The sequence below is a fragment of the Schistocerca piceifrons genome, chromosome 3 (genome assembly GCF_021461385.2).
Source record: "Schistocerca piceifrons isolate TAMUIC-IGC-003096 chromosome 3, iqSchPice1.1, whole genome shotgun sequence".
In the NCBI taxonomy this organism is placed as follows: Eukaryota; Metazoa; Arthropoda; class Insecta; order Orthoptera; family Acrididae; genus Schistocerca; species Schistocerca piceifrons.
The window spans coordinates 457,802,442-457,823,608 of NC_060140.1; the positions used below are offsets into that span (position 1 = coordinate 457,802,442).

Here is a 21,167-nt window from a genome sequence, read left to right on the forward strand (position 1 = left end):
CTTTTGAGAAGCTGAAAGAAGCTTTCACAACGAGTTCAGTTTTAGTGTTTCCAAATTTGAATAAAGAATTCATTCTGTCACGCGGTGCATCCAACCACGCACTCAGTTCTGTGCTGAGTCAGGAGGTTGAAAGCATGGAATATCTGGGGGCCTACGCATCAAGGCAGATGAAATCAGAGTGGCTGGTTCAAATGGCTCTGAGCACTATGGGACTTAACATCTATGGTCATCAGTCCCCTAGAACTTAGAACTATGTAAACCTAACTAACCTAATGACATCACACACATCCATGCCCGAGGCAGGATTCGAACCTGCGACCGTAGCAGTCGCGTGGTTCCGGACTGCGGGCCTAGAACCGCTAGACCACCACGGCCGGCGATGAAATCAGAAGAATTACTCCACGACGTGAAAGGAAATGTGGCACCTTATTAATGGAATCACCTACTTCAATTGCTGTCTCTATGGAAAGAAGTTCCAGGTGGTAACAGCTATGAAGCGTTGAATTATTGCTGGGGTTGAAGAGTCCATCTAGTAGGTTGGCACAATGTGCGGTACGACTGAATGTATTTTATCTTGAGCTCATACATAAACCTGGAAAGAAACGCGGGAATGCAGATGCCAAGGGATTAAGTAGGAAAGTATTACAAATAGGAGATAATGAGCTTAAGAAACAGCAGATAGCACAGGATATGGTTGACGAATGTAAACAGTTTCATAAACAGTGGCAGTTTTGTGTACAGAATGGGTTCTGTGCGGAGAAACTTAGTTGGGACCTTGAGTGGTGGTACCACCAAGGCTGACAGAGAAATTGTTTAGTGAGACGATTGATCAAATATTAACGGGTCATGTGGGATGTGGAGGAATAGCAATGCGGAAGTGGATCAATATGTGCGGAATTACATACAGTGTGCACAAGAGAGAATTTGTGTCGGACAAGAGGACCATTGCAGAGGTTAAGTGAAGCATTAGCATCTTTTCAATTGCTCATTAATATTTCAGGTCCATTCAACAAAACGCCAGCGGGGAACAATTTTGTACTCGCGATTATAGATCATTTTTCGAGATACATGTGAATGGTCACGACGACCAGCCAACAAGTAGCAACAAGCGTTAGTAAACAATTGGATCCTGAAGTTCAGGCTACCTGAGACGATAGTGACTAATCAGGGAACTAACTTTATGTCAGATTTGTTTAAATAACTGTGTCAGCTGCTGTGTGTGAAGTAATTGAGAACTTGTACTCTACATCCTCAAGTTAATGGAAGAGTGGAAAGGGTTCGGTGATCGACAGGGAACATGTTAAGATACCATGTGCAAGCACACTATAACATTTGGAATGTCTTTTTAAGGTATGCGTTCTCAACATACAACTAGAAATAGCACACGAATATAGGATTGTCCGCGTATGAGGTAGTACACTGAAGAGCCAAAGAAACTGGTACACCTAATATCATGTAGAGCCCCCACGAACACGCAAAAGTGCGGCCACACGACTTGGCATAGACTCAACCAATGTCTGAAGCAGTGCTGGAGGGAACTGACACTATGAATTCAGCAGGACTCTCTATACATCCGGAAGAGTACGAAGGGGTGGAGATCTCTTCTGAACAGCACGCTGCAAGGCATCCCAGATATGCTCAATAATGTTCATGTCTGGGGAGTTTGGTGGCCAGCGGAAGTGTTTAAACTGAGAAAAGTGTTCCTGGAGCCACTCTGTAGCAATTCTGGACGTGTGGAGTGTCGAATTGTTCTGCTGGAATTGCTCAAGTCCGTCTGAAGGCACAATGGACACGAATGGATGTAGGTGACCAGACAGGTTGCTTACGGTCGTGTCATCTGACAGAGTCGTACCTAGAGGTATCAGGAGCCCCATATCACTCCAACTACGCACGCCTCATACCATTACAGAGCCTTCACCATCTTGTACAGTCCCCTGCTGTCGTGCAGGGTCCATGGATTCACGAAGATGTCTCCATACCCCTACACTTCCTCGATACAATTTGAAACGAGACTCGTCCGGCCAGGCAACATGTTTACAGTCATCAACAGTCCAATGCCGGTGTTCACTGGCTCAGGCGAGGTGTAAAGGCTTTTGTCGTGATGTCATCAAGGGTACACGATTGGGCCGTTGGCTCCGAAAGCCCGTATCAATGATGTTTCGTTGCATGGTTCGCACGCTGACACTTGTTAATGGTCCAACACTGAAATCTGCAGAATTTGCAGAAGTGTTGCATTTTTGTCACTTTGAACGATTCTCATCAGTCGTCGTTGGTCACTTTCTTGCAGGATCTTTTTCCGGCTGCAGCGATGTCGAAGATTTGATGTTTTACCGGGTTCCTTCTATTCACGGTACATTCGTGAAATGATCGTACGGGAAAATGCCCATTTCATCGCTACCTTGGAGATGCTGCGTCCCATCGCTCGTGCGTCGACTATAACACCACATTAAAACTCACTTAAATCTTGATAACCTGCCATTGCAGTAGCAGTAACCGAACTAACAACTGCGCCAGGCACTTGTTGTCTTACATAGGCGTTGCCGACCGCAGCTCCTGCCTGTTTACATATATCTGTACTTGAATACCATGCCTATATCAGTCTCTTTGGCGCTTCAGTGCATATGGGTTTAAGATGCTGTCACTGTCCGACACGTCAAAAGCCACGAATGGTAAGACAGGAGAATTTTTTAAAGAGGTCACGAGAATGATAAGTGAAATAATGGACAAGGTGCGCAGAACTAATACAAAGGCACCAGAGAAGCAAGAAAAAGCAGTTAGCCGTAAAGCAAGATTGGCACAGTACAACACTGACCAACGGGTAATGTCGATTTTCTAAACTCCAAAGGGGAAGACGAAGAAATTTTTTGCAAAATGTCAAGGGCTATACCAAGTTGTGGAATCTGTTTCACCGACTAACGTCAAGATCCACTCGCCGACGAGGACGACGATGGTACATGTGGATGGTTCAAATGGCTCTGAGCACTATGGGACTTAACATCTATGGTCATCAGTCCCCTAGAACTCAGAACTACTTAAACCAAACTAACCTAAGGACAGCACACAACACCCAGTCATCACGAGGCAGAGAAAATCCCTGACCCCGCCGGGAATCGAACCCGGGAACCCGGGCGCGGGAAGCGAGAACGCTACCGCACGACCACGAGCTGCGGAAGGTACATGTGGAACGTGTTAAAACTTTCTGGGGACTCCAGAGGTTATTCCAGGAGTTTTGAGGCTGGAACGGAGGAAGAAAGCGAAAAAGTAGGTGCATAAGAGCGAGCAGACGAACCAATGAGAGGAAGTACATGTATATGAAGACCTAGGAGATAAAATTTATGTTTTTGCGTTTATTAGGTATAAGTGCGAGCATTGCATAATGGATAGCGTAGGCGAGGGAAATTACTGCGGGGCAGTAGAGGGCTTTTACGGAGAGGAAAGGTAATAGTTACTCCTGTCCTCAGGGTGGGTGCTAAAGGTGACAAGATAGATAAAGTGTGGACCGTAGCCGTACTACTGGTCATCGTTGGAGTGGATGTGTTGCTCAACCGACTCTTGGGAAAGGGAGTGCTATTCGCTAAGCTAGAAGATTTGGTAATCAACAGCCACTACTGGGTGATCTAGTTGGTATCTAATGCATGGAAAATGCAGAACAAGGCGAGGAGACTGGAGAAAGCTTTCGACAGTCTCAATTGAGGTATAAAGAGCCACTGAGTGCTCAAAGGAGCAACGGGGGAATGTACGCTGATACATGGGAGTTATGAGGAATTTGGAGACGAGATGACGTAGGTTCTGGCGATTATACTGCATACAAAGAGGAAGAGACGTTAGATCGACGCGAAAGGTCAGTTTCTGAAAACTTGTCTACAGGACAGCTAACATGGAGGAAATCAGGAGGACCAACTGTATGGTGGAAATGGTGACAGAATGAGTAGAATGAAACAGCGCAGCAAGAGAGTAGCACACAATGCTGGTCGCCAATTAAGTGAAAGATATTTTGAACAATACCTGGTTATTAAGTCAGCTAACTGGGAAGCTAATGAGGTACACGAGAACTGGAAGATGTTGCAAGCCAAATGGAGATATTGGACAGGGAAGCAGTGTTAATGAAGTGGTTGCAGTCCTTGGAAAACAGCGTGTAGGAAGCGTGGAGACAAGTATCGGAATTGCGAGAAACTATGCGGCAGGCTTGGCGGGAACGGCGGGGGTGAACGTACTGTCACAGGATCAGTACCTGGAGGGGCAACATGTAGTGCAAATAGTATTTCCATCCGAATTATAGTTGGTTATGGAACCTAGCCATGAAAATTTACCTTCTCTTTCGACTAGCCACTGTGGAAGCGAGGACAAACGGAGCGAAGGAGTACATTTCAGTCTCCTTTTCAGTAGCAGGAAAGGACTCATGGTACTAGTGTTATGTAGTCCTCGCATATCCTGTTGAGTGGGGGATGCTGAAAAACTTATCAGTGTAAGAGTGCAGCGGTTGTTGCCAATTGCAGAGTACAAGAGTGGGCACGTGGAAATGGAGGAAGCGGAGTTACAGAATTGGAAAGGACTGAAGTTTCGGATGGTCCAAACAGTATGGGGAAGAGGGTCAGAACTCCTGTGGTGTAAAGTTACTGCTAGGTCGAAAACGGGAGAGTATTGCACGAAATAAGTGATTACGCCTGAGTTGCACCACCAACATGCAGAGGCAAATTGGTTGCACTCTGTCCTCGATGAAATGATAGTACTAGCCAGCTGCGCATAGGGAGAGCTCACGTCAGCGAAAAGAATGATGGAACAGGACGGGATTGTATTGCTAACATACAAGAAATAGTGGACCTACGTTCGTTTGTCTGCCACAGATTTTGGAATGACCCATCTGAGCATTGCGCAGACTCAGTTGTATTGGCGAGGGGAAGCTATGGAAATGATACCAACGACGAATGTGTCTGGTTCGAATCAGACTTTAGGACCCGAGTTAATACAGTCCATATACAAACTCGTGAATGAGCAGGAAGGCTGTATCTCCGTGGAGACGCTAATGCAGCATCTAGATCGGTACAGGGAGAATCAGTGCCAGAAAGAAACAACATTCACCATTATTATATCAAGTATTGCGGCGAAACTTACTCTGCTAAGCATAGTCCTTGTTTATGTGTACAAGAAGCAGAATACAAGAAGAAGTTTGGACCTAGCCACTGTTCAGATCATTTTGAACTGTATTCCAAGAGGCTAAGAGGCAGCAGGGAGAACTATAACTGTAAGTTAAGTTAAACGAAAAAGGAACTCCCGGACCATATGGTTAGTAGTGCACAAGAAAACGTAGTGGTAAGAGCAATTTTAAGTAAGCAGCAGGTTTAGAGCCAACTGGGTCAGCAGCAGAGGAGCTTGTCACTCTAGTTTGCGTGTGGATAGTCTTGTTTAAGGTGAACTGAGTGACAGGGCCTCGTTAATGGAGAGGGCATTGTAATATTCACCAACCGTATTTGGTCCGGCATTGGAACTGAATTACAGGCAAGTGTGGCTTTCATGCTTTGTAAAATATAACGCAGCCAATGCAGTGATGTGAGGCGAACCTGTCGGCATGGTGCGGAGACAATTGATGCAGCGCTACTCACATTGTGGCAAACATGTTAATCTAGATGTTTAGCGCCCTCCGCCATAAATCATCATCATCATGAAACATGTTAGGTAGGTCAGCAGACTGATTACTTTCCCTTTTTCCTAGCCAGACTGGTGTTTTTTGTCTAATAGGCAGGCTTCCACATGGAGGAGAAGTAAACATTCTTTGTCTCACGTGAGTGAAGCCAGATGGAAAAACCCAAAAATCATCTTACATTATATATTTACCACAAGTGAACTACTTCCATCAACATGACACTGTACCATCTTGGATTTCCTGCCAATTTACGATTAGGACAATAACCCTACTTCCACAGTCACATCATCGGAACGGGGAAAACCCACTATCATAATCGGGCTCCTTTTGAATTTTCACCAATTTTTGAATTTCCTACTATTTTCTACATAGGACAATTGGCCTACATCAAAGGATGTCAGGGGAGGAAAAGAGGGAAATCCTGCAACAGCACACAATGTCATAGGGAAGGGGTGGGAAAAATCTGATGACTCATCGATGATGTCATCAATGAGCTATTCCACATCACAACTCTGAAAGCCCATCTACTCACAACATCTCAAAAGCTAGTTCCTTCAGAACCAAGTTATTTTCTCTGGTGAATAATCCCTTGCACAAAACACACAATCACAAAAACATATACATAATAGCGAGAAACATCATAACTTTTGTAGCTGTTTTCCGTGGTGCTGTAGTGGGTCTCAAAATCTTGTCATTCCAGCAGCAGCTGGGATAACAGCTAATTTTATGGCATTCAGATCCTCATTAACACGCTTTAGATGTGTCGCTTGCTTTGATCAGTGGATGTATTGCAGTGTGTGCACGTGACGTACAGTGAGAAATTGTAATTTTGTCAGTGTAGTGGGGATACCTTCTGGACTCTGGACGGACACATCCAAACACGAGGCCAGAGTCTCTATTCTCATTCAAAGTAACAACTGCACTGGACGGGCAAACCTCTCCGTCAATGGCACTGGCAGCAGCCACGCTTGTCACGCTTGTGGATGTTGCGTAAAGCCATTGCCCACCATTTGTATTAAAACACCTTTATGTAATCCACACGTGAGTGTGGCCAAGTGAGTATTAAATTATTTGTATGAAGTGGTGGAGCAGCAATTGTCAGTAAATTGCTTAAAGTGAGAATCCCGCTCTCATAGTACTAAATTGTTGCAATAAAGTGGCGTGCACTCATGTCAATGCTCATAGCAGCGCTAGAGTGTTTAAACAAAGTGACAAAGTACCAGACTTTCAAGAACCTTTCTCAAAAATCCATGTATCTTTCTCAGTTGTTTAAATTTTAAAGAAGTATGCCGCCACAGGCACAACAGGGGGAATGAGGGGGCTAATGACGAAGGGACAAATGGAACGATGTAAATCATCACGACGCGCGTAAATAGACCCCCAATTAGACTAGAAACTGGTGACTTCCGCTGCTTAAATATCTGCGTCTGCTATATCAATGATAATCATTATACTGTGTGATGCACCAACATGAAATATCTTGTGTACTATCTACTTTTCTCGTTACTTCTAGTTTTTGCTTCAAGTACTCTAAGAATTTTAAGCCTAACGATGTAATTTAAAATGCTTTTGAAAGTTACGTTCATGCTCCTACCTTTTCATTTTCAGTAGAGAAGGGACTGGTTTGGTATATGTTTCTGAAATAAGATGTAAGTTAATAACTTTCAATCTGGCTCTTTAGAGAAAATAACTGACAATAACAGCAAGATACATACTCTGTAAGCAGTATGTCCAATGCAACTTGAACTCCTAAAGACGAAATGCAATAGCGTATGCTACAACTAAAAGCTGAAACAATTTTCACCACTGGGAAATCCGGTATTACTGTCAATTTTTATTTTAAACTGCGTTGTCTTCAAGTAGGAGAGCCGTTATTGTTCACTTGTTCCAGGTGTCACTCACTCGGGTGAACTACCATTCCTATTCTTGAGAAAGGATACCGAGTACAATTTGGATCCCAACTCAGAAGAGGATAAAGTACGCAGGAATATACTACGATACTGGACCAATTTTGCTAAATATGGGTAAGTGTCTGTGTGAACACCTTTTATAACTTTTAAAATATTTAGTGTCTCATTAGCATACACGAATTGCGAACCTTCTGCCTTATAACTAAGGGAAGGTGATATCATACAAAATATTAAACTCTGTTCCTGCATTTGTAGAATGAGCTACACAGAAATAGCTCTTCACCTTTAATTTAAATTCATCTTTGTCTGCAGGCAGAGTGGCATTGGCTATGTTCATCAGACCTCATATCTCACTACGACTAAGTGTCTTTATATCCCAGGAGTCTACAGCATCTCCACGACTGAATAAATTTCATCTTACTTCCTTTGTCAGTTTTCGACTGACTGTATGCTACAACCTATTTGTATTTAGGGACGTCCAGCTTTCCATGCGTGTTGTTAAACAGAAGCATTCAAGTGAGTGGTGTTTATACTTTTGCTCTGAATTTGGCCTCTGTGGTGTCATGAAGATGAAACAGAGAAATAATGTTGTGATTTTAGTGCACAGGCCCTGATTTAGGGGTCTGAGTGTGAGAATATTTCCCTCATCAGTTAGGAGTGTTCAACATTTACACATCATCAGACACACTTTAAGGAAATCCTCAGCAGTGAGGCGAAGCATGATTTTCCCATAGAGTTATGCAAATGTCTTCATATAATTCACAAACAATTCTAGCACACGTGTACATGAACAATTCTGAACGAGAATGATAAAATTATGGAGATTATTTCAGTTGACTGAAGCCTGAAACAGAATTTTATTTCTGTCGTCAGAGAGACTGTATGCAGTGGGTAGGACAGAGACTATGCTTCAATTAAAAATGCGTCCAAGCATTATAATTAAGTTTAAAGTTTTGTTTCAAAATGAGTCATTTTTAACTAATTCTTTCATTTCCTGTTATAGTTACGTTCACATTTAAGAGGTAATGCTAACTAATTTCAAACATATTACTTCATTATCAAACCATTACTTACGTTAAAATTGTGCATTTTGTCGAAATATAAAATACAAATTATATATCAAGATTTTAAACATGGCTGCAGCAGCAACTGTTGAAATTTTTCACGATAATGGATGACAGCCAAAAACAGTTGCAGGATAAAAATTTATTAAAATTCTTGACCAAGGTTTCGGTACATATAAATATACCTTCATCAGAAGTAAAAAATCCTGAACAGAAAGACACTTTCATTAGAAAAGCCTTAGCATCGGAAGTGAGAAACACAAAAACTTAAGTAATAGTGAAGTTACCAGAGTAATACAGGCATAAAATCTTTAGTTACTTACTAAAATTACATCATGCAATGGAGATTAATAAAACAATTTTGCCAAAGGCGTCGTCAATAATTAAGACATCTACTCCATTTGTACAACATGACTATAGGCACAGGGTCAAAGCGAATAGTTGAGCACCATTACTTCGCCTATGAACTATCGAGACAAGAGTGTGAAAGCACTAGGGCATATAGTTTCGCCGAGAGAGGGCACTTGTATGTGCCAGACACTCACGCATATTAAAATCCATGAATACATACATAAGAGCATCAAAAATTGTTAAAAGTTGTGTTAATTCAAACTTTCTGTCTTAATAAATAAAACATATCAGACCATTTAAAACATTTATGTAAAATATAAAATATAGAAACAATTTACCTGTGTCCTAGTGTCAAACAGATAAAGCTTGCGCTATGGAACATCTAACGAGAGAGGGCACTAGTGTAATGCGCGAGAATCTCGCGCAAAGTAGGCGGTGAAATACATACTAGCGAAAACAACCAAAATGTTATAATAAAACGAAACCATCTGTCGTTGTGAATAAAAACATATTAGTCGATTAACCACACATACACATCCGTAAATAATAGCCTGAAACAAAGAGTAATTCATACCATTGGAGCACGGGAAGAACTCGGCACTAAGTCCGGTGTATACAAAATTACTTGTAACGACTGCCCAAACTATTACATTGGACAGACAGGTAGACCCATTAAGGTTAGGTATAAAGAACACATGTTAGGTAAAAATGGGGAAAACGTACATAATTCCACGTTTGCTGAACATATATGGCTCTTACAGCATACGCCACGTGAACTGGGCGACGTAGAGTTGCTTCATGAAGCTAATAAAGGTTACAAACTGGACTTGCTCGAAGAATTAGAGATTTTCAAGCATCTGTCTCTAAAAGATGGTTTTGTTCTTAATGAACAGGTGCAGCTTAGAAACAAAAATTTTTTAGATAGTTTCAAACCCCTCCTTGCCTTAATATAATATAGTCTGGCTGACTAGAAGTTAGTTTTCTTGCTTGTTGATGCTGATGAAATGCGCTTTTTTTGTCTTGTTGGGATTTTACGTATCTATTTTTGATGTTTGTTGTTTGTGATTTTCGATGTGTATGTGTGGTTAATCGACTAGTATGTTTTTATTCACAACGACAGATGGTTTCGTTTTATTATAACATTTTGGTTGTTTTCGCTAGTATGTATTTCACCGCCTACTTTGCGCGAGATTCTCGCGCATTACACTAGTGCCCTCTCTCGTTAGATGTTCCATAGCGCAAGCTTTATCTGTTTGACACTAGGACACAGGTAAATTGTTTCTATATTTTATATTTTACATAAATGTTTTAAATGGTCTGATATGTTTTATTTATTAAGACAGAAAGTTTGAATTAACACAACTTTTAACAATTTTTGATGCTCTTATGTATGTATTCATGGATTTTAATATGCGTGAGTGTCTGGCACATACAAGTGCCCTCTCTCGGCGAAACTATATGCCCTAGTGCTTTCACACTCTTGTCTCGATAGTTCATAGGCGAAGTAATGGTGCTCAACTATTCGCTTTGACCCTGTGCCTATAGTCATGTTGTACAAATGGAGTAGATGTCTTAATTATTGACGACGCCTTTGGCAAAATTGTTTTATTAATCTCCATTGCATGATGTAATTTTAGTAAGTAACTAAAGATTTTATGCCTGTATTACTCTGGTAACTTCACTATTACTTAAGTTTTTGTGTTTCTCACTTCCGATGCTAAGGCTTTTCTAATGAAAGTGTCTTTCTGTTCAGGATTTTTTACTTCTGATGAAGGTATATTTATATGTACCGAAACCTTGGTCAAGAATTTTAATAAATTTTTATCCTGCAACTGTTTTTGGCTGTCATCCATTATCGTGACAAATTATATAGACAACTTTCTAGCCATCTGTAATAACTCTTGTCTTTTGCACAGATAGAAGTCTAGTAAACTGTTCATATGCTATAATATTTTGCATTTTACATTTTTACTGATGATGAAACTTTAATGTAGGTAACAGTTTGAAAATGAACGACATTTTCGAAACTAGTTCTCAATAACTCAAAATTAATGTGAACGGAAGTACGAAAGAAAATTAAAGAAACATTGAGATTAAATAAAGTTTCTTGTCCTTCTGACAATGTGGTGTTTTAATTCCTCAAAGGAATCATCGTTGTAGTAAATAATGTTCTATTTTTGTATACATAATTAAGTAATAAACTTTAAGTAGTACTTACCTACGTTTTCCAACAAAGATACGACCTCATGATATGGCGTTGGAGATGTTTGTCACACTCGAGATTTCACAGATGTTTCCCTTCTTATATGGTTCTCTCGTAATCCATTTCCTAATGTATAGGGACTTCAAGCGTATAAATAATGCTACCGACGAATGGGAAGAAGTATTGCGGTTTTAATGTTGAAACCTTCCCGTCTCCTCTATATCTCTTTTGTTAATGGTAACCTTCCCTTTTACAATAACCTATGTAACCTTCACTTAGTATTTCTATCTCTTGCTTAATAATAACAAATGAAATCTTCCCTTTGGAATTTATTCTCTTTCTCAATCTTCGCATAAAAATTTAATTGCTGCTTATTAAAAGTGATTTCCTGATTATTTCGACGAAACATAGAATGTGTCGTCGTCGTGGCCCTCAGTCGTTATCTGCAATAATCCAAAACTGTTCCTTACCTTTTTTACTGTTACTGGATCGCCATCTGACTGCTACATCGAACTGCGACATGAATAAACTTACTCTGTTTTACTATACTCTACTAGCTGCTGGTGGGCTTTCATAATACGTGGCTGTATTTATTACCAAAGCTGACGTTATTCTTTAATAGCAAAGCTGACGTTATTCTGTAATTAATTTGACTGAAGTTACGCAATTCATAGTTAAACTTTTTCTTGACAACAATAAAATTTTACAAAATTTTACATTGATGGTTTTTGGGTTGGATTATAATTAGGAATGCAATATTGCTGGCAGAAGTTAATTATATTCTGAATGAAATGATTTTACTAACGTTCACGTGGGTCTTACTTTTTACAATAATCTTACAAATAGCAATGCGCAAACATACCTTCAGTAGTCTTGAGTTTCTCAAAAAATTAATTCAGTAATATTAGTTCCTCTTATTAACTGTCTCTGTACATCCGTTTATAATCTCTTGTAAATCATAGCTAGTGGCTTGCAGGCACACCGCTATTCTCAACCTCTCGCTTCAGACCTGCTACCGACTCGCTTCACTTCTCGCTTACTACTGACTTCCTACGAACGCTAAAGTGCGGTCTCTTCTGCCAACAATGCTTTCTGGTGCAGACAATCCCTGCTACCTTTACAAAATGATTCAATGCGCGGCCTTTCCTGCTCTTTTCTTAAAATGTATCCATACGCGGCCTCTCCCGCCCTTTTTTAAAATTATATCAATTTGCGGTCTCTCTTGTCAACAATACATTGGTGCAGACATTACCTGCTACCACAATTATATCCAACATGACAAATATTAATTGTTCCTACTTAATCCTGTTAATAAAATATAAATATCTTTAATAATCTGTGATTTGACAATAGACAATAGAAATATACACGTCTTACATAACCCTCCACTGGGTTTCCTTAAAATTTTCCTACGTCGTTAAGTCATTTGGACTTGACGTAAGGAGGAAATTTGATTATAGAAATATGTGTAGTAATAAGTAAGTTAATTATAGAATATTTCTTTCAACAAAGCACATACATATACTGCCATAAGAATTTGTGTTCCTAAGTCTAACAAAGAGAATATTCAAAAGAGAATACATCAAAATATACAAATAATATGAGTCAGTAAGTTGGAAGTGTACATCAGGTAATAAAAGTTATTTATATTTCTAATAGTAATGGCTGGCAAAAATTAGAACATAGTTTATGTTTCATTATATATTGGCATCTACCATATTCAAGGAAGGGTAAAAAAGGAATTGGATAGCATGGTCAAAGCTCTAGCAACTGTCTGTGAACGCACTCAAAAGTCCGTTTCTTTCCCTCACGTAGCACAATACCAGGTTTCGCCATGTGATTCCGTCGTCTCTTTGATCCATAGTTTTAGTGTAACCAAACACTAAGTTAACCGTCGAATTGCCTGAGTTGCCGCAGCTACATCAGGTACAAGTTTCAACTCCACTTGTCCATTAGTAGTGATGGTGTGCATCTTGGTATGCACCAGTTGACGTACATCATGACTGTGGTGTGCATCTTGGTATGCCGACACCTCATAGAAAACATCGTAGATTGAAGTAACGTGGGTCACTATTCAGTTTGTTTGTGCTCCATAACCATGGGCATGCACAGGAATTAAGGTACAGGTATAATCATTTTGTCAAAAGGTTCACGGATATGGTTGATACTGTTATTATCAAATTTTACATCATCTCTTTCCTCTGTGCTCACAAAAATTATCTTTACCGTATTCTTATTTTACGTTTAAAAGGACAAAATATGTCACCTAGTGTAACTGTATAAAAAGTTTATAGTTTTAAACAATTACATAAAAAACACATTTTCCATCTGTAGTGAATTGACATTACGTGACAGTCAATAACATAAACAAATATTTCTGTAAGTGGAATTTAGTAGTACATTTAGGCATCAACATTTTAAATAAAATAGACAAGTACCTTTATACGAACTATGTCACTTTCTGTGACTTTATGACATACATTTCTTTTAAATTAATCGTAATCTGATGCTCATATAAATAACTGCATAAAGACACTCTTATATTACTTAACAGTTTGTGAATTCACTGTTTTTGAAATATGAAAGTACATTATTGACAAAATATGTCACTTTCTGTGACTCCAGTATGTTCGGTAATGTGTTCGTCAGTTACGAGTCATATCGTCAGTCGACTATATATTGTGTTTGAGTTGTGTAACACACATCGTCATTATTATTTAAGAGAAAACATTTGTATTTTATGTAGAGTGCGAATCGGTATGCTGACATTTGGTCTGATCTGTTTTTCCTATGTACGTATCTGATGTAAAAGATATAATGTTCAATGCAGAAAAATTTTTTAGAATAGCAAAGTACATATAGTAAGCAATTTAATGTGGTTTCTCCATCCGTAGTGCTGCGCTGCGCTGTGTCACCTGTTATCAAAATAAACCGTTACTAAATTATATCCCTTACATACTAACAGCTTCATTCTCCTCTCTCCTTTGTACCTCGTGTCATCTCTCTGCATAGCTTATAATAAAATATTCATTGTTAATAATCATCAGCGCACGGCATGACTTCAATATCTCTCTGTATTACCTATAAAAAATATTCATCTCTCTGCATCTGGAAAATCGCTTCAGCTCTCGGCATGACCTGTAAAGCATTTCTCCATATTCAGCACTTATATAATAATTAAAACTAAGTTTATTTTGGTGAACTATGACATCAATGCTGCATTGCTATTACTGTATGAAAATTATTTGTACGTGTTATACATTTACATTAAAAGTAGTCCTGTTAATTGCTTCACTTACCTTACACAATGTGAAATAAATGTCCTGCGAGAACGCTTCTAAGACTGCTATTAATGTTCAGTGTATTTATCTGCGGTCGAATCGAGGTGACCTGTTGTGCACGTAAATAACCCATTAGTAGCTCACTGTATTCAGGCTTGCTGGAATGTGTCAAAAAGCTCATTGTTATACTCTGTCAATATGTATCCCTGTAAGAAGGTTTTTCTATTTTAAGAATTTCTTTATGTTTGACATATGATGGTTTCTGCTCGATTTTTTTGTTCTGAGTGTCTCAATGGGTACTACATTTGCGTGCGGAATATTTCGAACTCTGTGCGGTCCTGCATATAGAAGTTCAAATTTTTTGCATCGTTTCTTCCCTTTATGTGACAGATAATGGGTACGAACTAGTACCTTATCGCCAGTCTCGTACTTGCGTAATCTACTTACCTGCTTCTGCTGTCTCTTCCGACGATCTGCAGCTCATTTGATGTTCGCTAGTGCCATTTCTATTATCTCACAATGACGAAGTCTACGCTTCTTTGGAAAAGTAATCATTTCAGTAAGTTTATTCGGTGGGTCTTTATTCGGAAGTATTACAGTTGGTGAGAGCATCGTTGACTCATTAAGTATTGCATTTATTACTTCCTGAAACTGTGAAATGTATTCGTCCTGTGTTGTAAGCTTTTTGTGGCAATAAATTTGTTTAATGCTTTATAATGGAAGAATTTTCGAAAATAATTAATAAGGCCTAAAATGTTCCGAAGTTCCTTCTTACTAGTTGGCACGTTGATATCTTTCAATGCTTGCAATTTGTCAGAGTCTGGTGCAATACCCGTTTGTGAAATGATATGACCTAGAAATTTTATTGAGGCTTTTCCAAATTCAGATTTACAGAGGTTTATAGTTACACCGTTCTCCTCGAATGTATTCAGTAATGTTGAAGCGTGTGGTTGTGCTGTTCCCAGTTTTCTGCTGCTATTAGAATGTCATCTACATATGTAGTAATTTTGTTTTTAAGATCCTGTGGGAGAATTGTATTCATGCCTCGTATAAAGGCTGCAGACGAAATCGTTAGTCCAAACGGAAGTTTACAAAATTGATAACATTCACCAAAGCAAAGGAATGCCGTATACTTTCGGCAATTTGGATGGAACTGGATTTACCAAAATCCTGGTTTGAGATCGAGGGTGGTATATATAGAGGTGCCATGAAACTTTTGCAGTAACTCTTCTAACGTCTGTGGTCGGTCAGTTTCTGTAATGATTATTTTATTAACCCCACGTGAATATAAATCTAAACGGAATGATCCATCCTTCTTTTCAACGATGTGTAATGAATTTATATATTGGCTTGCTGCTGGTTCAATTATACTCTGATCAGTCATTGCTCGTAACTCTTTTTCAACTGCTTCTGTGTATATATGCGGGATTGGATAGTGTTTCGCTTTGAAAGTCTCGTGTGGTTTCACCTGAAATTCGTACATAAATCCTGTCATCGTTCCTCGAACATTGTTAAAAACTGTTTTATGTTGCACAAGAATATTTTCTAATTCTGTGCGCTCTGTGTCATCTTTTGCTATACTGTCTCCAACCCTGCTTGTAATTGTCTCTAATACATTATACTCCTGTTCCTCTGCCATGTCGTTATGATGTGTATTCGTGTATAGTGTGAGATAACAATCGTTATCCTTAGAATCTGCAATAATCTCGATCCTGTGCAAATTTTGTTCTTGTGAGGATACTGTGTTTTGAAATCTCACTACCACTTCACTGTCTTTCTTCTGTAATGTTAGGTATGACGATTTAAAGTCAATCTTTGTGTCGTACTGTAGGAGAAAATTCATTCCTAATATTATATCAGTTGTTAAATCTGGAACTATTCAACAATTGCTGTGGAAAGTTTGCCCTGCAAAAACAAACGTTAATTGTGTCTATCTTTTGACTTCAATGATTTTTCCTGGAAATGCTCCCTTGAATTTAGTTTTGTGTAATGAGAATACTGGGTAATCATTATTGCTATTGCATCTGTTAACTGTGTCTTCGTTAATTACGCACATTGGTGAGCCTGAATCAGTTATTGTTGAAATATTTTGTGACTTTAAATTTATCTGGATTATTGGGTGGCATGTAGTTTTCTGCATGATCGGTTTTTCGTGTAACAATGTGTCTCGCACGTCGTCGAATGTAATGGCATTCTTATCGTTATCTTTTCTCTGTCCTTATCCATAGCGTCGTCATTTAGAGATTCATCACAGGCTATCTCTAGTCATAAATGTTCTGACATTTCGTTTTCTGTTGGGGAGTGTTGTGTGTTTTCTATGAGCTGTACTGTTCTACGGTTTTGATTATTAGCGGTAGGTGGCGGATGAAATCTTGTGTCTGGTACATTCATACGATAACTTGGTTGTTGTGCACTGTTTGAATTTCTATGAAAATTATCATTGTAGAATGTCCTTTGCGGTCGGTGTTCGTTTTCTCTCCTTCTGTCGTCATAACTGTGGTTATACGGCGAGGCACGCATGTTTCTCTGAGTATGCTGTCTTTGTTCGTTTTGTGCATTTTGCGGCTGACTCATGTAATTGTTTGCACCTGTCGCATTTTCTTGGCGATGAGTCATGTGAAAGTTTAACCGGTTTGGCATTTCCTGATGTATATGTCTCGTGTTATTTGGATGGCTTTGTTATTGTCTTGAATTGTAATGTACATTGTTATTATACTGCTGTTTATTGAATCCCTGTGTGTATTCTCGATTGAAGTTTTCATTTTCGCTGCAAAAGCGTTTATTATGATTGTTATTGCCAAATCGTGTTTGCTCAAAATTAGTATTGTTTGTCTGGTTTGCGTTATATCGTGAAAAGTTCTTATTAACAAACGCATAATCTGCCTGGTGTACCTCTAGCAATTGCAGGATGTCTATAAATGCGTACACACTGCCCTTTTGCTGGCCTGTTAATAATGACACTTTTAATGCTCTGGGGAGTTTTGAAATACACAGCTGTATTAATGCGGATTGACTGTATGGCTCATTGAGGTATTGGTTTTGTTTAACCATATACTCGAAAAATTGTGTGATTGTTGGGAAAGTAGAATTCTCGAAATTTGGCAGACTAATTAGCAGCTCTTTAATGCTACTCTGATTGGTATCTGACCAATATGCTGCTAGAAATACTTCCTGGAATGCTTCTACTGAAAAACACTGTCTAGCAATTGGTCGCATTCTTCTCGCTGGTTCCCCTTCAAGAAAACCAATAATAAATTCTAGCTTATGTTGAACTGGCCATGATGGTGGGAGTGCTGCATTGAATTGTTGGATCCAGTCCAGTGGATGTATTTGCATCCAGTCGTTTTTAAGTGTTTTAATTTTTCTCACTGAAAGGAAATGCTTGTGGTCGAAACCGTCATATCTTTGTGTGTAATTATTTTCGTAATGTTGTGAATATGAATTTGTGTGTCTTTCTGCCTGGTTAAGATCTCTTACTCTCTGAAGTCTACCGACATTATGTGTATTGTGCATCTGAGGCATGTCGTAATGGTGTGTGTTCTGTTGGAATTGATGGTTTGCAGTTGTTTCTTGTGTGTCAGCTATCCTTTGCTGTAAAGAATTGATTTTCGGATGTAACAAATTATTACGTGATTCTAGGTCTGCGATTGTTTGTTGCACATTTGTAATTTGCGTATCTTTACTATTAGAAATCTGTTGAACTGAGACTGGTGTAGTGCCATCTGATTTACTGTTATTGGTAGTATCTAACAGGTCTATTCTTGTAGTGAGTTCGTTGATCTTTTCTGTCAATTCATTTCGTAATTTACGATTACTTTTGGTTACTTTCTTGATTGATTTCTATGTGTTCCATTTTGCCAGTTAGCGTCAGAACTTCTTTTGTTAATTTATCCCTAATATTCTGGATTTCAGTGGTGTATAAATTTTCGCCTCAATTGTATGTGATTGGATTTCCGTGAGCCTCTCTTTTATTTGAATATTTGTCTCCTTAACCGTTTCGATTTCTTCCGAGTGTATGTGATTGTCTACTTAAGTTTTTCCCTGAGCAAACACTTTCTTTTTGTCGTCCTGTCGCTGTTTATTAATTGTTTGTGATAGTTCTTCTCGTTCTTTATCCCGCGATCGCACCAGTTTGCGGTGATGTATAGCAATGCGTCTTAGGAGTACTGGGGCACAAGTTATGCAGGAGAGGTTGAAAGACTTCTGCTGAAACCCTTTCATATGTCAAATGAAACTAAATGGTTCAGGAGACCTTTTCGAGTCTCTAACATCTATGACGTAAGTATATATGCAGACTGAAGCGACAAATGAAATCTTGTACCGTTCCCCACACCCGGATATGGGTGGACACTCTCGAACAAGGGAATATGAAACCAGCTGCCGGTTAGTGAAGGACGCATTATATAAACACTCCTCTGGTATCATGGGCTAAGGTCCACAGTAAAATGTAATTTATTCTGATATTAAAGCTCATTCTTTCAAATTCTTGCGGAATTAGATGGGTATTTCGCGATCCAGTACGACTTCTATTTTTTCTTATAAGAAATCATGAGAATAGTCCAATTTTAAGCGACGTGCCTTGCGAGATCAGGAAGACTGGTAGATGTGTGCCGTTAGGGATGTAATATGTATTAGAACATCGAGATTGCATCTAATTGAAATGTGTTGCCATATCTCATTTTTCTCCGCTTGATGAGTAGTAAGTGCAGAATTTTTCGCGATTCGATTAGTTGCCTTTCTAAACGGTAGTCAAGATTCAGGCCACCAAAGTGGTAGTTATTTGAGTCCCAGTGCTTCATGACCTTGTTTAAACTGTATAACTCACAGTACCGGGTATCGGCCTCCGTAGCTCAGTGGTCGGCGCATCTGGCTACCGTGCAACAGGTCCAGGATGGAGATTTTCTCCCCTCAGGGACTGGAGTGTTGTATTGTCCTCATAATCATTTCATTGTCATGAACATGCAAGTCGCCCATTGTGGCGCCACCTGAAAGAACTTGCAACTCGGCGGCCGAACTATCCCAGGTGGGGTTTCCCAGTCATCAATGCCATGCAATCATTTCATTTCTTACACACTGGGTAAGGTGGCGTGGTCACCTGACCTTCATTTCTTACATATTCCGATCTCACCATCGTATTCTGCGTATCAAGATGCTTCATTAGAGCCCAAACTCCATAGGGTAGAGTCAATTTTACATATTTCCATTTAATAGAAATGCAAATCTAATAAATAAATCGCAAGTGATGACCGAGTTTAAAAAGTCAAGGCTGGTGTACACAACATTCAAGACACGACGGCCACAGGACTTTTTGTTTGGTGGGGGCAACCAGCCTGCTGGAAAGTCCGTAGGAGGATGAGTTAGCAAGCAGCTGCACCAGCCAGCTGACTGCCCAGGCACCAAAACAGTTTTTGACAGAGAAAAGGGATAATGGTCTGCGTGTTCGCCTTAAAAGCATAACCAGCTGTATTGTTTGGGAGAGCCCCAGCACACATATTTTTTGACGAACCTAGTGCGCAGTTTCAGAGTTCTCACAGGTGGACAGTAAACACCTAATGCAGATGCTACATATATTTCCGGATTGGTCAGCTTAAACGGAGCGCCATTCTCCCGTTTGTAAGGGTAACGCTGATTGGCGGACTATTTCTGACACAATGAGCCAGAGGAGTGAGGAAAAGACAGCAGATGATATATCCTTTCGCTTTTTGCATGGAGAGGGGTCGTTCCGGTGCCGCTCTTGAAGTAGCAACAGGTAGCAGGAGCGAGTGCGCTCGTGCGTGTATGCAGAGAGCGAGGATAAAAGTCTCTCCTCAGTACTGCACTGAGAGAACACCTGTGTCGCTAGCGAATCATAGTGATACTCTATATTAAGTCACTCGTGATTAAGCGTTTGTTCCCTGTATTGGTCGCGACACTGACAGGATAGCTAAGATGGGTAGGTTACCAAGATAGGACAGTATCAGAATAGGTGATAGATGATAGTTAGGTATGACAGAGTCGCCATTTTCTGTTAATTTATGGGTGCTGTGTTGATGAGTTGCGAAACGGATTGATCTGACAAGTACCCGTTGGCTCCTGCATGAAGCAATTTCCACCCCACACTACTACAGAGGTCAGAGAGATGCTCCAAATGTACCAAAAAGAAATGCCTGAAAAACTTTCAGCAATAAATATCTTCTGAAGTCATCCGCCGTAAGGAAAAGACACAAAAATATTCTATTTTCTTACGTAACTAGTGGGATACTTGGGTACTGGAGTATAGCTAGTTAGTGTAAGAAAAACATGAAACCAACGGAAAATATTATTTATTGCAAAAATCTGAGAAAATCAAGTGAAACTTTTATTTATAAACTGATACACAAATTTCTGGGTTCTAGGAGGTTACCTCTTATGGATAGGAATCCCATTAATGAAATTTATGTACAAAGTGTGGGAAAGCCCTTATATTCCTTTTCTTTAAGAATGTTATTTACTCGGCAGAATGACTAAGAGCCGCACCTACGCAATTTGAAACTGTACCAAGCTTAATGATTAATAACTTACGTGTGAAATTACTACTTATGTTTTAGTTTTCTTTGTTACTGGTAATCAAGATTCTGGCCATCAGCCAGCAACGTGCTACTTCTTTGAGTCCACTTCTTCATGAGCTCACATAAACGTAAAAATTGTACTGTACTGAGTATAATGATTACTAACTTGCATGTGGAACTACTACCTGTC

General features: G+C 39.5%; 1 protein-coding gene across 2 annotated transcripts in view; it reads left to right on the forward strand.

The window, feature by feature from the left end:
- LOC124790102 (juvenile hormone esterase-like) overlaps window positions 1–21,167 on the forward strand; it is a 71,436-nt gene that overhangs the window by 44,448 nt on the left and 5,821 nt on the right. For both annotated transcript variants that reach the window (XM_047257672.1, XM_047257671.1), the window contains exon 10: window positions 7,533–7,665. In XM_047257672.1, coding sequence (XP_047113628.1) covers window positions 7,533–7,665 — 133 coding nt within the window. The remainder of the gene's footprint in view (window positions 1–7,532; window positions 7,666–21,167) is intronic.